The following is an 18,014-nucleotide window of genomic DNA, read 5'->3' on the forward strand; positions in this document are numbered from 1 at the left end:
GCTGGTGGGCGTGGCTTGTGGATGTAGCAGAGGTGTGGTCAATTTGCATATTAGTTTTTTATTAGATAGGCTGCTGGGTTCTAATGCTAAAACAATGTTATGAGGAAATAAATCAGATGCAGTGGTAGGGGTCTGGCCGGCCTCATAGCCACAGGTATCTGAAAAGAACCACTGGCATCATGGGCTCAGGGAAAGGCAAAAGGACAAGGGCCTGGTCTGGCCTCGGCAGAAAATGATTCCTTGGAGGAGCCCAATGACCTCAGGAACTTCAGCGATGCAAATGTCTGCCTAGTGCTGGCCTTTTTTTTTTGTTGTTCTTACTAAATCTTAAACTAATATTTGAAGCAAAAAAAAAAAAATCTTTTGTGGTTTTCCTCATTCTTATCTTTTAATCATGCTCGTTACATTTTTCTATTTTAAAATATTTTATGTAGTCAGGGGTCAATGGTGGGGAAAAGGGGACATATGTAATACTTTCAACAATAGTTTAAAAAATATTTTATGTAGTAAAAAATGTAGACCATATGTGTAAGTCACAGAAAAAGGATTTTTTTTTTTTAAAGGATGCTTATGTACTTACTATCAAGCCTCAAAAATAATATTAGCATTTTTCAAGCCCTCTAGGCCCCATTTCTAGTTGTAGCCCCTGGTTTTTTCCTATTTTTTTCCACAAAAATATCCCTAAAGAATATAATGATTAATTTTACTTGCTTTTTCACTTTATTCACATGGTCATGAACTATACATAACATTCTGCAAATCTTTTTTTGTTGTTGTTGAACATTATGCTGAAAGTTATGACGAGGTGGACTTTACTGCAGCCATTATGAACAATGTTTTGGCGTACGTTGGTGTGTTTCTAGAGAGCATACACACAGAAGTGAACTTATTAGGCCAAGGAATTTACACATCTTCCATATTACAGGACAACACCAAATTGTTTTAACAAAAATAGTTGTATGAGTTTTCCTTTTTTTTCCTACATGTTGGCAATCATATGAAACTACCTTTGCCAGTAGCTTTATTTTTATTAATAAAATTGAGTATTTATTTGTGTTCACCAACGTTTGGGTTTCCTCTTTTGAGAACTGACTGCTTATGCTTTTTATACATTTAGTTGTGTTTTTCTATTATTCATTTGAGTTCTTAAGTATATTCTGGATAGCAACCTTTTCTCTTAATTATATGGGCTACAAATACCTTCTCTCAATTTTTGGCTTCTCTTTCTAAGTTCTTAATAATGTCTTTTGAAGATCAGATTTTCTTAATATTACTGTGGTCAAATTTATCAAACTCTTCATATGATTTGAAATTCTGCATCTTAAGAAACCATATAAACATTCTCCTACATTTTCTTCTAAAAGGTTTAAATATAGCCTTTCATATTTGAATCTTTAATCCATTTGGAATCTATTTCATGAAAGCTGTGAGCTCGGGTCCAATTTCATTTTTCTCTATATGAATGGTTACTTTTCCTAGCACCATTTGCTAGTCTACCCTTTCTCCACTAATGTGCGGTGTCAGTTCTGTATTATTCTCAGATTGGCACACGTGGGTCAGTCTTTTTCTGGACTCTACTCTGTTGCACTGGTCTGCTTGTCGGTTGCTGAGACTACACCTCAGTCTCAATCATTATTCCTTTCCAGTGAATCCTGGCATCTGAAAGAACAAGTTCCCTGGCATGTATTACTTCAGGAGTATCTTGACTACTCTGGGCCAAGTGTTGTTCCATATATGTTTTGGAAACAACCTGTCAAGTTCTAAAATAATAATAATAATAAAGACCCCATTTAAATTCTAAGCAAACCTGTGTGGAATATACTAGTATAGATCAATTTGGCATAATGGCATTTTTTTATAATTTCCTACCTCTTCTTATTTATATAGGTCTTCTTGAATGTCTTTCCATAGGTCTTGAGGTACTTGTAAATAACTGGTATCTTGTAAAAAAAAAATCAGAGATGCTTCGACTACAGCGATAACACATGACCCAGCTCCTGTTTTGCCTCAATACTGTCAGTGGGTCATAATGCTTACAGAATTAAGTGTAAACTCTTCTTCAGGCATTGAAAGCCTACAGTTACTCCAAGAATATCCTATGGCACAGCATTAACATAAGGTTCCACCTTTAACATAAAGTCTACAAATCAGTAAAGTATTATTCCATTTTTATTCATTTTTCTCTTTTCTTCAAACTCCCTCTCATCTCTTAAAATGTATCTTGTCTGTCTTATATCAAACCCTTTACTATTTTCCTCACCCTTGGTCCCAGCCATCCTACAAATCATATACCTTGTTGCACACTGCACAGGCCCAAACACTGTTCTTTTTGCCTTGTAGCCACCCTTCCTCTTACAAGTCAGTGTGCCACCAGGCTTCCAGCATTCCAAGTAACTTTTTTAAAGGGGTGGTACTTACTTCTGACCCCTCACGATAGGATATTCATAATCTGCCTTCATATAGTTTCTACTATATGAAGTATCAGTCCTTGTCTTTCTTTCAGTATCTGTATGGATTATGCATACTTTTTCTTTAAAAAACAGCCTTTAAAATACTTGAAGCCGAAAATGGTATTATCATAAAGATCCTGGAATATCTAGAAACTTAGGAAGAGCTGCTGTTTAGGTGACTTCTAGGGAATCTAATCCAACTAAGACTCTCACCGTTTCTCCTACCAGGATCTCTCTAACATGCCTGTTCTCTGCGTTTAGTCTAATGCTGACTTAACTAGCTGGGCAGCCACGGGCGTATTTGGTCAGTTCAGGGCACTTGGATACAATGTCGAGAACTCTATAAACCAGAGTCATCTGTAGACGTGAAACACGGCAGTAGGGAAAAATTATTTTTCACATCCTGGAACACGTGTAAAATTATATTTGTCCAGTACACGACCACGCACTCGAAGGGATTTAGGGTTTGTTATGGCTCTTGATGAAAAATAATTGCTATATTTGCTTTATAAAATATTATAAGAAAAAAGCATTCAAGTATATTAAGTAATGTATGTTCTATCAAAAAATTAATGAGATATTTGAGTGGCTTAGTTTATAGAGAAAACCAAACAAATGATGTTCAGTTATAAGTTTAATGGGGTAAACTTGTGCATGGTTGGAAAAATGGTTTTGTCAATAATTCAATATTGAGAGCCACATAATGAATCCATCCCAGCTGGGGAGCTCTGTCCTAGAAGAACATGGGTGCATGCGAAGAACTGGCGGCTTGTCTGCTCTTCCTTCCCTCTTTCCTTTCTGACTCCTTCACTTTCCCCTTCCTTTCTCCCTTCACTATTGCATCCTAACATCGTTTTCATTGACCTATAATTGATAATCCTTTTGCTTCAATGAGCCGCCTGGAGGCCTGAAAATATACTAATCAACTCATCCTATCAGTGAAACATCCAGTGCTTAGAAAGCAACTCAGAACTGGACAGTCCCCAGGAGGCAGGAGGCAGAGCCCTGAGTCTGAGGGGCAGGAGCTGGGGAACTGACTGCAGCCACTGGACCCCTCCTGTTGCAAAAATGTGTTTGTTGGAGGGATCCTTAAATGCAGAATGGCCTGTGTTTGGTCCACATTTCACTTCCTTTTCTAAACCTCTAGGACTTCAGCGTTCCCTAGCAACAGAAGCAAAGGATCAATTTAGAAAAGTGCTTTCCAGAGCATTCCTATCTAGTTCCTGACCAAGCCATTTAGTTTGAAATTCTAGGAGATTTATCACCGACTGTCCTCAGCAGCGACACTGGAAGAGCACCTCTTGATATGTATACTACTAACATCGGAGATGACAGATTCCACCTCTACTGCACAAGCAGGGATGAGTTTCAGCAAGAATTAGTAGTCCCTGCATCTCACGGTGAACTGACACTGTTGCTAGGGAAACTGATAATTATGTGGCAAAATGGAGGGTGTAGAAGGGAAGAAGGGTTCAGAAGAAATGTGAGGTTTTGCTCTAAATCAGGATGTTAATAGTACAGTTTGTTGATCTTCTGCAGTCATATAATTTAATAAATACCATTAATTACATGTTTGACAAGAGACAGATTTCTGAACCGAGAGAAAGGAACAGAAGTGAGTCGGAGTCTGGAGCGCTGCTGGTCACAGGTCATACCTTGTTCACACCATTCCAGGACACGTGTTTATTATAAGTGCAGCTGCTTTTAGGAATTACCATGTTCCAAAACATGTTGATTTCTGACATTTTATTTTAGAAATCAATCTTGCAGAGTTCCAGACATAAACATTGTAATTCTCTAAAAGCTCTAAAGAACTGCCTTCTTTCTGTCACTTCACTGACTAAGTCATACAGCCTCACAATACCCTTCAGGTGGGGAAGAAGGAAGTGTTACTATTTATATATAATAGACAGTAAAACCCACCCCACTGAGTTGAATGACCTTAAGGAAGTCACATGGCTCTTCAGTGAATGGTAATGCTGGCGCTAAATACTCACATTTAAGCTGCCCAGGAGGCATTATATACAGATTATATCTTATTAAGGGAAAACCCAGAAAAAGGATATAAGCTCAGTGAATGGACTCAAGTCTCAGGCTACCACTTCAGTTTTAAATGAAGATTTCTAATACGTTTCATTTTTAATGGCTAAGAGTTTAGTTCTACAAGTTAACGATATGATCTAAACACTTGTTTATAAAAAAGAAATCTCATGGGGGCGTTTTACTACACGAGAAAGACCATCTAAGAGTCAAACAGCTGTCAGGAGACAGCGTTACTTCGGGTCCAATCTCTGCCTGCAATCATCGGCTCTCTCATGACATTGCTGCTGTATATTCTCTTATTTCCCTTTCCCCCCAGGGATTACTGGGGATCTATTTTAACCAAAAGTTTTATATCCCCCTGTGTATTTATAAGTATAAATTTGTATGTATTTTTTAATCTATAAATATACTATAGATATTAAGACATTCCTTTACATTCATATACACACAATTTATGTATAGGTGTGTATGTGTGCGAGAAAATCAGTGATTTATTTACGGTTAGTGTATGAAAGAAGACAACCATTTATATAGAAAATGTTTCCAGTATTTTGGTCCCATTATTTGGTCTTAAACAGAATAAAAGAATGAGAATTACATATAGGACAGCAAGAGAGAAGCACAAAACTTATGTAGAACCTCTTAACTCAACAAATTCCAAGAGCTGGAAGTAGTTATAAAAAAAGATCGTTATTCTAGTGATTTAAACATTTCAAACCTTACTCATTAATGGATAAGTAGTGCAGCTCACTGGAAATGAACTATCACTTCAAGGCAATTTACTAAGTCTATCAACATTATGACGGTTTTAAAATAATATTTGGGCTTGCGTAAGTTGGAATTTTGTTTCTTACCATCAAAGCATTTACTTTTGATAAGATAAGTGCTAAATGATAAGTTCCCATTCTGATGAACCTTTTCTTCTTTCCCATGGTAGAAAGGCATTTTTAACATTTAAATCCCTGGATAGGAAAAAGAATGTAAAGCCGAATTTTACAGTCACTACAAACAATGTCTGTCTAAACAAGGGTGAGGCAAACCTTGACTCAGGCTGTCTGGACAAGACATCTGCTGCACGTCCACGTTCTCCATGCTGTCCCCCTTAGAGACTTCTCCAAGAGACGTTCTCCTCTCAAAGATGTTGTTGTTGTTGTTCACTTGAGTCCCATTTTGCTTCAGCAGCCTGAACACCTCAACCTCCAGATCTCTAATCTGAGAGAGAAAAAAAAAATCCATTTCTAAAACTCGAACCCAGCACTCCTCTCCAAGTACTAGGCAAAACTATCCTATTATTTTCATGGCTTTGGCACATCGCTCACCCGCACTTGCAGGCCTTGAACTTCCACAACATGAGCCTTTTCCAAATCTTCTATTTTCTTTCTTTCTGCTTCCTGTCTCTTGATGAAATCAAGTTCTCTGAAGAAGAAAATAACAGCTCTGATGGCATCCAACACTCCAGAAATGAGGAAACATGTGAACGTGGTTATTGGAATCAATAAACTACACAGTGGGATAAATAACTGGACGGCTATTTACATAAATAAAATTCAATCATAGTTAGAGAAAACATATATAGCAATGAAAGCAAATAAAACATTTTAATGTAGCACAAAGTAAAGAAAAATGCCTTGATTCTGCTTACTATGATTTTCATTTGCAGCTCCTGATTCTAGAGCACCCATACATTTTAGAGCTAATAAACCAATGATCCACCTTGAGTAATTTAGTGGAAATAATTACATGTCAGGTGGTGTCACTATTAGCCTTTTAAAAAATTACATTTACAGAGTAATATATCTAGCAAAATAGTGAAACTGAATAGTCAAAGAAAATTATAGTAAGATTGATTCCTATGAATGACCGTGGAAAAGGGCTGGATGGGTCATAAAAACAGAGGGGGAGCTGTCATTTATTACCCTGAGGATAACAGGGGGAGAAGGAGAAGTATCTCCATTTTGAGAGCCTGGACTATAAAATATGCAAATTTATCAAAACTTACAAAATTGTTACATGACAGTTATGTTTTTGGCAAGAAAAGTGAAAACAGTGATGTACTGAATTCATTGTTACAAAGAACAATTCCCCCCCTCACCCTTTAAACAATACACTTTTTACAGCATTTTCTTTTAAATATTGAAAACATTATTTCCATGAGAGGAAGTAACTGAGATATGGTGACTCTTACATATACTGGTATACTTAGCTTCTGAGGCTTGGCATGGAAGGCCAGAAGGGGGCCCGGCATTCCTTTTTAATTGTTCTAGCTAGCTAGCAGTAACTGATGAAAAAATCCAGTACAAATCTCTCTCGTCAGTCTCCCTGAAATTACACCGAGATCCAACAGATGGAAGCAAAGCAGCATCCGCTCGAAAGAGCTGTTAAATTCAAGAGCAGACTGTGGTGCGGGTCTCTTACTGCAGGGAAGTGGCAGGGCAGGGGGTCTTGCTCGTCAATGCTGATTCCCTCCGTAGTGGGGAAATCCTGCAGTGACCGAGTCTAAGAATGGAGACGGGAACAGCCTCAGCAAGGCCCCAACTGCTGCTCTGCATGCACTACGGCCAACAGTCCTGCCGGACTTCAGCGAGGCTTCCTGCTTCTGAGTGACAGGGATGTGTCAAGAAGAGTAGAGATTTCAAATGTTTTAACAGTAACTATCAATGATTAACGATCAAAGAAACTACTTCATGGTGTAACTGGCTGCCAAAAAAATGATAAGACAAAGTATAATCTCCTAAAAAAAAGGAGATTATATATATTTGCTCTAACTATGCTTCTTATTGGGATAAGTCTGAGGTCCTCTTTTCTATCCCACTAGATATCACAAGATTATTGGATATAAACCTTTTTTATATGCATCCTGTTTTTTAGTCATTAGAAGTGCTTACTTTTGTTGAAAATCCTTGATCAATTTCTTTGCCTTGTTGTATTTCTTTTCCAAGGCCTGATACTGGCTTTGAGTCTCTTTGAGGTGTTCGTTTACTGTGTGGCATAGTGTTTGAGCCTCGATCCAGTAGCTCTCCAACTTCAACATTCTTTCTTTATTCTCTTCTATATTCTGTTGGAGTTGAGTTTTTTCTAGTTCCCACCTCACTTTCTCATTTTCTGCTGCCTGCAGCTGGATAAAAAAAAATAAATGTCAAGTTAAAGATAATCTAGGTACTTCTGTACCAAAAATTCCCCACATTTTAATAGCATGGTTTTGATTAAATTCAATTGTTAGATATACTCAATCATCAAACACCTTGAGATGAGAAGCGAAAGCATTATTTTCATTATTTTATAGATTATAAAATGGAAGCCTTGAAAAGTGAAATGCTTTGTCCAAGGCCGCACATCTGATAAATGACAAAACATGTGGTTGACTCCAATTCCCATTATCTTCCCATCACTGAATGTGGTCTGAAATTCTGCGAGCAGTAAAAAATGTTTTAGAGTTTGACTAGTTCTAGTCAATGAATTTCAGCAGGTTTTCCTTTAGCTATTTTTTAAAAAACATATAATATGTTAAAATTTAAATGAAAAGGAGAAAGGGACAGAAGCACGGAGTGGCCTATTGGTTGGCGGGGAGGGGGACACTGGAGTGGTTTAGATTTGAACCCAGCTGTCACTATTAGCCTTTAAAAATTAATTAAAAATTTTCAATTACAGTTTAGAGATCTTTTTTTTTTTTAATGTATAATATGTAAAAAAGGGAGGGAGGAGAGACAAGCTGGAAAGGAGAAAGGGGCAGAAGCACAGTGTGGCCTGTTAGTTGGCAGGAAGGGGGCGCTCTGGAGTCATTACATTTAGATTTGAGTCCTAGACCGGCCACTACCAGCCTTTTCCCCCATTTCATTTATATTTTTAAATTAATTATTTTTTTAAGTTACAGTTTACATTCAATATTATTCTGTTTTAGTTTCAGAAGTACAGCAAAGTGGTTGTTAGTTCTTTACAAGTGTTCCCCTCCCCCATGCTTCAGGCAGCCCACCTGGCCGCCAGGCACAGCCATCACAATGTCTTTAAATCTTGGGCAAGTAACTTAAGTTCTCTAACTAGAACGTGCTTGGAACAGTTTCTTGCGCATAATAATAATCTGATAAAAGTTAGTTATTTTTATTTTGTTTTTATCCCTTTTGTTGATATTATTACATCCTTTATTTCAATTGACATGAACACAGTTTTTAGCTCATTTTGCTGGCAGTGTTCAGAGCTTTATAAACCCCAATCTGCAGGAAAGTATAAAAGATAATGTAAGTAAAAATATAAATAATTGTTGAATTCAGATCCCTCCAGTGGAACAGAAAGGCAGCTTCTTATTTCTGCTTCTAGGGATGGTTAGGAATAGATAATAGTATTCCCACCCCCTCATTTCTACAGAAACTCAAGGCTGATCCTTTAGGTGAGGGGTCCAAGGTCATTTATTCACAATAACTATCTGACCTTTAAACAAGTGTTTCATCTATTTCACACACCTCCTTTAAAGTTCAAAAGCATGCAGAGTCATTATAAATTATTTTCAAATTCCAAGACATTCCAAAATCATACAGCATTCAGCAAATTTAAAAATGTTATATATATTTTAAACTAAATATATTGGCAAAACAGATTACAAAGTAAAAAGTAGTAAAAAAACATTTCAAAATTAGGCATTGTGTTATCAACAGAGACATTAAGAGTTATAGTAAAGTAAGCTAATCTGTGGATATTATATGCCAATATAATAATGAGAAAAATATAAAACACTAGTTTATAGGATTTTCTAAATTCAATGTTTATAGTCTAAAACATATGCTTTGTTAAAGCACTTAAAATCACAGGGGAATCTTTTCCCTAATTGTAACCGACAATTAAAAAAACACTTCTATTCTTCCATTCTATGCCAAGAAACAATAGCAGCTTAAAACAGGACTGGGATTTTACTGCATCTTTTAATAAGCAATGTTTTGCACTCAAGTTGTTTATTTACCAACCATCACTAATTTAAAAATTATTATTCACAGAGCTTGGCTGATACCATGAATGATGTATAGGCATGTTTTGACTAAAGAGCTACAGAGTTATTAGCTGGGAATACCATTTAACCAAAATAGCCTTGCTAATTAATCTCCATTTAAAACACATGGAAAAACCAAAACAAGCGTTCAATGTGAACAGAAAAACAGATTGTTAATGGTGGAGGAGGAATTATGTCTTAATTTTAAAAATACCATGAATACAATAAAGAATATTGTTTTAAAAGTAATTTAAAAGATATTTTTAAATCTCTGAAACTACATATTTGATGAAACTACACACAATTCTAGGAATGAACAACTACCTTACAACTTACCAACTAAAAAAATGCCCTTTTGAGTCTTACAAATAAACTAAAAAATACATAAAACCTTTCATCATGACCTGTTTTTCCCCACAAATTTAAATAATGTGAACTAAATGACTAAAAATTTCCAGAAGCATCTGGCACTACAAGCAACTATTCATATGTCATATTAAATTTCATGATATTTAATTATTAGAAATTGACATTTTTTTTCTATGCAAAATTAATGTGCTATGTTAAAATACATTGTTTCTGAGGAATAAGTGAAAAATAAATGATTAAACCTATCTAAAATAAATCTACCTAAAATTAAAAAAAATAATAAAATAAAAAGAGATACAATAACTTGTGCATAAGGAATTAGTGGTCAAAATGTAATTGAGATTCATGAACCATTAAAAATATTCACTTTTTGGGGAAAGCTCCGAGGAAACTACATATGTGTAAATATGTATTTTTAAAATATTGTGCAATTCTCACTAAGGGGGTACAGGGGTGCTCACACCCCGTGGTGCAACTCGCACTGCCAGATTCATCCATGCATCTAACAGTGGACATGAACCTGTGACATTTGTATTCTTTCAAAGGTACGGGAACAAATCCTTTAGTCCCACGGCTGAATTTATTCATAGCCTCCGAAGTTTAAAAAGTACAATTCAAACTCCATGTATTGACTGTTGCGCTTACCTTGGTCTTCAATTTTTGAATCTCTGCTTCTGTAACTGCATGTTTGATTTGCAACTGAAAATTGAAAAGAAAGAAATATCGGAACTAAGAAAGTCTATCTATATTTTTCAAGTCTCAGCAACAAGAAGAATATCGCGTTGCACAGCAGAAGGCCTAGAAAAGTGCTGCCAGGCAGCAGGTTGTAAATTAAAATGCCCAATGCGAAAAATGACTTACTAGGTGCAAACTAATGATACGCAGGGTCTATGGCCTACACTCCCTAACAGAGGATTAAGTTACGAATTTAATTGATCAGGGACCAAAGAGAAGAAAACACATTTGCTTGCTTCCTTTGCAGCTCTTCTTTAGGATGTGAATACCACGCAATGGTTTCCTTGCAGTCCTGGGACTGAAAAGCATAAGCTGGAAAGTCAGCCAGTGGCTGTATGAAGGTGCCATTCCAAAGCTGGAGGACAGGTGGCGCTGTGGTACCGCGAGTCACTAGGCTGAGCAGCTCTTTTGCTGCAAAGGGGGAGCAGAGGATGATGCAGATCTACAGCGAAATCGGTGTTTATTTTTTAATTGCAGGAAAGGTACAGATCTAGATTTCTGTCCTCCAAAATATCTACTTCTGTTGAAAACCAGGGTTTCAAAAGCTTCGGTTACAGTTTATTAGCACGAGAGCCCCTCCATTTACATTTGTTTTGCTTCTCCCCCCACCCCACACCCCTACCCCCCACCTTTTTTTTTTTTTTTTTCCTCTGTGAAGGAAGAAAACAACATACTCATTTCCTCCAGGGATAAATACACCAACATTTACGGAAAACAATATGTGGGTTGACAACCTCCTCTCTCAGATCCTTGGGGCCAAATGCGTTTGGAATTCAGCATTCTTCCAATTTCAGAAAGGTAGAAAGAAGCATTTTCCATAAATCGCTATTACCCACAGCAGGTTCTGTGGAGGCACTCTGTAATCAAACCCACGAGTATTTTTGCGTATGACTATTTCCACTAAGTGAGGGAAATAGAAATTGTAAATAATATCCTGTCGGCTTGAGTCACGTTCACCCCCAAATGCGTTTGCCACAGAAGTATTTTAGAAATCTGTTTTCAGACCGTATTGGACTTGGGGTTGAACAAAAGGGACTATAAACTTCTAATATTACTGTAATCAAATAAGCCTAAGGTTTTCTTATCAGAAAGCCTGATGGAAGGATAGAAACGCGAACCTTTGGAGGTGACGCCGCCTCAGAAACCTCTTTAGTTTGTAACCTGCATTTTCTTGATTTTGACCTGGCCACTAAAGGCATATGGGAAGAATGAAGAGGGAAAGGAGTCAGAATCAGGCCCAGGTTGATTTAATATCCGTAAATGCCAAAGAATAAAAGCTCAGGCCCTGAGAGCCCCGAGCTCCTAGCAGAGTGCTCCTCCGGCCTGGGCCCTGTCAGGGCTCCTGCTCGGTTGAAAGCCCTGGGGTCTGCACTGCTGCAGCGCTCACTGCTCCCTGTCCGTCCTGAGGGGTGACCTTGACAGCTGTTTGCATTTGGTTCTGCCCCACCCACGCACATCACTTATCTTCCTCTCCCGCTTCGGGGACCTGGCCACTCCTGCGGTCTCGCCCGCCCGCGTGGCTCTTGCGCTTTTCACCCTCCCTGGTTCCCCTGGGCCTCTGCACTCCACCAGTTTCCAGAGATGAAGCACTCTCCCCGGGATGAAACATCTGGGACCCCACCATGCCAGGCACCCCAGCCTCACACGCTCCAGGGCCCAAGTGGACACTCCAGCTGTGGGCCTTACGATGAACACAGCCCTGCAGAACGCCCATCCTCATGCTGCTGCGCTCACGTGAGATGGAAAACTAGGCTCCAGGCCAGACCCTGACCCGGTCCAATGCTCACAGTGAACTGCTGTAAAAACCAGGACTTGGAGCCTTGATCCTCTGGTGCCTGATCCAGTGCCATTTCATTAGAGATTAATTCAAAGGCGTTTATGAAAGAGCTGTTATGTGCAAGGTGATGTGAAAATAACTCTTTCTCCTTCTAATAAATACCACTGTTAATCAACCCTACCAATATGAATTAATAAACTAAAAATGGCAAAAGTGCTTAGATGTTAGACATGATACATTAATCATGCATAAACATAAATACATTCACGCACGCACAGTTCACACGTATATGGCTATAAGGAATTATTTTCCATGGAGACCTTGCACTTCAGTGTGCACACACTTGGGCACCCGGCAAATCCACGTGCCTAACTGGAGTCTGTGCGATTATTATTGACAAGATCAAGTCCTTGCTCTTTCTACCACGTGCCAAGTGTGAAGAGGGCAGCAGGTCCTCAATGTCCATTTCATTGTGGACGGTTGTTTCACTATAATATTGATGAGCTAACCGAACTTAACTCATTTTTATCAGTTAGTCACAGTTCTAAGAACCTACCTACGACGTTAAATGAGGACCTACTGTAGTTAAGTGACACTGATTGAATTCACCTCAGGCCTATCATGTAATGATGTTGGAAAACTATTTTAACCTCTCTTTCCTTCATTTCCCCCATCTGTAAAATGAAGTTCCTCATAGTTCCTTATTGGAAGATTAAATGAGATAACCCATGTAAAGCTTTTAGCACAGTTGTTAATAAAATAATCAGTCCTCTATAAAGTTAGCCAAGATTAAGAAAGAGTGATCAGAAGAGGTCAAATATGATTACCTCAATGCCACTTGTCAGTAAAAATGTGTTATTAATGCTGTAAAATGTCACACCTGAAATAAAACGGACACCTCTGGTTCTATCTGAAGGGTGGCAAGAGTGAAAAGGGCAGATCTTAGAATGAACACTGCAATGATGGGCGAGTGCAGGTTCTATTTTCTCAGTGGTAATCCCTGTAGGAGAACCAGGCGCACTGCACGCAACGTGTCCAGACTTTGGATTTTCTCTGCTCAATTGCTGTGGCCTCTAGCAAGCTGCTTCTCTGGGCTGCAGCTTCCCATTTGAAAAATGAGGGGCTGGATGGGAAGAACTCCAGGGCCCTTGCAAGTACTATAGGTGTGACATTTATGAAATGGAGAGCCCAGAGATGGTTGTCATGGTTGCAGAATCTAGAAATTCCTGTCCAAAACCAGCATTTTCATTCCTATGAATGTACATGACAGATTAACCCACTGATGTGTGGGGTAAACTTAGGACAACAGGCAAGTTGGTCTTCAGTTACCCCACCCCTCCTACCTCACTGAAATGGGTAACAGAAGAGAGCTGAACTCATTAGCAGAACCCTGATAAAAGTTTCGAGTGTTCCTAAATGCAGCCAAATGCTTTAGATACAAAAAAAAAGAAGAATGAAGTAATTATTTAGAAGATGGACAAAAGTTTTGGTGCAAAGTATTCTTAGTATTGACAGGCCTAAAATTACAGATATGCGATTATTTTAATCCTATATGGACATTAAAAGAATTTCTACAAATTTATCACTATTAACAAGAAAGCATCTATACTAATAAAAGCCTAGGTGGTGTCTTGTTGTCACAAGATGGCCACCACAAGATGGCTGCCCCCATATCATCACAAGATGACTGCCACAAGATGGCCGGCAGGGGAGAGCAGTTGTGGGCGATCAGGCCAGCAGGGGAGGGCAGTTGGGGGCAACCAGGCTGGCAGGGGAGGGCAGATGGAGGCGACCAGGCCAGCAGAGGAGGGCAGTTGTAGGTGATTGGGCTGGCAGGAGAGCAGTTAGTCAATCAGGCCAGCAGAGGAGGGCAGATGCGGGCAATTGGGCTGGCAGGGGAGCAGTTAGGCATTGATTGGGCCAGCAGGGAAGTGGTTAGGGGGTGGTCAGGCTGGCAGGCAGAAGTGGTTAGGGGCAATCAGGCAGGCAGGCAGGCGAGCGGGTAGGAGCCAGCAGTCCCAGATTGTGAGAGGAATGTCCGATTGCCGGTTTTGGTCTGCAGGGATCAGGTATAAACCGTCAGTTGGACATCCCCCGAGGGGTCCCAGATTGGAGAGGGTATAGGCTGGGCTGAGGGACACCTAGTAAAAAATAAACTAACTGAACTCTTTCATTTTATAGAGAAAGAAAGTGTGTTTTAGTAGCTTAAGTTGCAGAGCTAACAAGTATCAAAGCCGGGTTTTATAAATTTCACTCCATGGTTTTTTTCCACAGGGACCCTTTATCTTTTTTATCATTTCCTTTAGCATTGCCCATGTGTCAGAGGGAAGCAAGACAGGCACTATTAATCACATTGTTCCGATGGGGAAAGGGGCTCAGAAGTTACGTGGCTTCTTCCAGTCCCCAGTTGCAGGTGGTCGAGTGGGAATTACCCCCGGTCTGATGCCCATGCCTGTGTGTCCCCCTGCCCCGTGCCCCTCATCGGAACCAGTTCTGGGATACATTTTTTCATTTAAGCCTCACAAAAACCCGGCAGCATATGTCATGGCTGTCACCTCCAGATGAGAACGTATTCTCTGACTGGAAACCAGGGGTTACTCTGGTGGCCTCTGAGTATCCTGACACCGACTACCAAGTGCTGCTCAAGCATCTACATGCTAGGTTGGCATCAGACTTCTACTTTACATCATGTAATGTCAGCCTAAAACAGTGAAGCTTGTCCCACTACATTTCAGGAAATAAAAATATTAAACCCAGCTAATGATTATTTCTGTCATGATAATTAGACTGTCCCATTCTCAGCATGGGAAAGTCATGAAAACTATAACCTCCACAAGCACTGAAACATTAAGATGTATTCTGAGAAATAAAAGATCTAGAGCAGTGGTCAGCAAACTCATTAGTCAACAGAGCCAAATATCAACAGTACGACGATTGAAATTTCTTTTGAGAGCCAAATTTTTTAAACTTAAACTTCTTCTAACGCCATTTCTTCAAAATAGACTCACCCAGGCCGTGGTATTTTGTGGAAGAGCCACACACAAGGGGCCAAAGAGCCGCATGTGGCTCGCAAGCCGCAGTTTGCCGACCACGGATCTAGAACTTAAGAATTAGGAAATTCTGGTATAAAGTGACCAAGAGGTGAAACTGAGTAAAACTATGTGTTGTACGTATTTTATTAAGTTAACTGGAAACGTCAGTTTTTAAAAATGTGACAATTAAATTTTAACAACAATCATGTCTTGGAAACCAAGACTGTATCAAAAACTTCTATATGGAACATTCAAATGATATTGCTTTGTTCTTAATATTAAAAACTATAGAACTAGAGAATACTTTTTAAAAACCTGAAGATAATCCCTAGTAAAAATCAATAAACATAAAAAAGTAGAACATAAAACAAGATGAGCTCAATTAGACCTTCCTTGAATAAAAACAATAAATTTGTAACAATTTAAATTGCTAGATTTTCTTAGATAGTATTTTTAAATTTTACAATAAAGATAGAAATCCACATGTGAAACCTATGTGATCATGTCGACCAATGTCACCCCAATAAATTAAAAAAATAAAAAAAATTTACAATAAAACAAAATGCAATTAGGTTTCTGCTAAAAGTAGTGTGTTTATCCAGTAACTATAAACAAAAGTAGCACATTATTAACATCAGGTAAATAATACTGAAAAAATTTTAAGTCAGCCCTGGCAGGGTGGCTCAGTTGGTTAGAGTGTCTTCCTGTATACCAAAAGGTTGCAGGTTCGATTTCTGGTCATGGCACATAACCTACGTTGCAGGTTCAATCTCTGGTTGGGGTGCAACTGATCGATGTATCTCTATCACATTGATGTTTCTAATTCTGTCTCTCTCTTCCTCTCTCTCTAAATCAATAAAAACATATCCTTGGGTGAGGATTAAAAAAGTCTTTTAAGTCATATTTTATGTGCTTTCAACATAATATTGAAATAGATAACACAATACATTATAATGAGGTGTAATTTTACTAAATGGCTCTGTAAGTTAAATAGGAAAAATTAATAAGGATATGGAAGGTATAAAACACATATCACTTTTATCACAAATACCCATATTAATCTATAATAAAAACATTACCCTAAAAAATAAAAACAATATTATCTGACCACAATGTAAGAAAACATTAAATGAATGCAAAAAATACAAATTAAAAACTGTTTCCTCATTTATTCAAGTCAAAGCAAAATGAAAATAGTAAAAAATGAAAAATATAGACTTATTCGCAAAAAATGATGACAAGAAGAACGCACATGTAAACTAAAATGAAAGCTGTGGTCAAAGAGAGAGAAATACATAGCTTTGAGTGCTTTTGTATTTAAATAATAAAGTATTACAATAAATTGTTTATTGCAATACAATAGAATAAAAGAAATTAAACATTCCTAAGGACAATAATGCAATTAATAAAATAAATAAAAGTGGAAATGACTAAATTATGTAGGAGAAAACTTCCAGTTTAGTACAACATAGCAAACTAACAAAAGCTATTTATTGTCTTGCCTGAATTCAACTTTAGAGATGCCAAAAGGGGAAAAAAGGAATACTAATGGGCTTCAGGTTGTCATTCATCAATTAACAAAAAGCTTGTGAGACAGAACACAGATGTTTCTAGACATTTGAGGGGAAAATGAAGATCTGAAGCAGGAAAATGTCAGCAACCAGAGTTAAGCCTGCATCTAGAGGTAAATCAGAGACAATCTATTTTATTGCCCTGAATTCTAGGCATCCTGGCCACTAACTCAACCTTCGGTTCCATGTGGTAAAGGAGCAGCACTAGAACAGGGTGAATTAACATCAGGGCAGGACTGAAATCCTATGAAGTTGGGAAGAAGTACAGGTATGTCGGAACTATCTGTTCTGTAAAAGGCACACCTATAAATATAATTAACTGAAACTCCTGAAATGCAGAAAAACTAGAGAGGAGAAGTAGATGAGAGTATGCTATGGCTATTATTTTGTTACATGTTAATGACAGAGCTATCGATCTGTTTTCTATAATGCTAGGAGAAAATAACTAAAGGCTGAGTGAAAGTAACTCAGAAAAAAATCTCTAGAAAAATAGAATAAAATGTTTAACTTGTAGGCAGCAGATGAAAATTTTATGTATCTAATGACAAATAGGTAAACAGATAAAACAAAAACATGAAGGAAACATGGAAATTGTAAAATATGAAATAATTCAGAAGATTAAAGTTCTAATATTAAAATGATCAAAGTAAACATAAATAGGTTAAACTCACCAATTAACTGACAAAGACTCCCAGGGTAGTTAGTACAAAGATAAGATTTAGGAATAGGTGGACTGAAGAACACAGATTTGAATAAGAAGGTACAGAATGACTAAAAACAAAAAATATATAGAAAATAAATGCTTTGAAGTAAATATGAAGAAAAAGAAAGGCAGTGTTGAATTTTTACTATCAGCTAAATTAGAATTTGGGGTAAAATGCATCATAAGCTACAAGAGAGGTGTTACAATAAATCATGAAGTTGTCACAAACCTGAACATATATGTACATAGCAACAAAGATTTAAAATATATAAAACTATAATTGACAGAATTATAAGAAAAAAACCTGTAGCTTTTGATTTATCATATGCTTTTCAAAATTAGTTGATAAGACAAAATGC

General features: G+C 37.8%; 1 protein-coding gene across 1 annotated transcript in view; it reads right to left on the bottom strand.

Annotated features, from left to right (window-relative positions):
- Positions 1-18,014, bottom strand: part of PPP1R9A (protein phosphatase 1 regulatory subunit 9A) — a 226,291-nt gene that overhangs the window by 33,994 nt on the left and 174,283 nt on the right. The window contains 4 exon segments of the mRNA XM_054726426.1: positions 5,534-5,705; positions 5,813-5,909; positions 7,379-7,608; positions 10,483-10,536. Of these exon segments, the coding sequence (XP_054582401.1) occupies positions 5,534-5,705; positions 5,813-5,909; positions 7,379-7,608; positions 10,483-10,536 (553 nt within the window).

This window comes from Eptesicus fuscus, chromosome 14, assembly GCF_027574615.1.
Source record: "Eptesicus fuscus isolate TK198812 chromosome 14, DD_ASM_mEF_20220401, whole genome shotgun sequence".
NCBI lineage: Eukaryota > Metazoa > Chordata > Mammalia > Chiroptera > Vespertilionidae > Eptesicus > Eptesicus fuscus.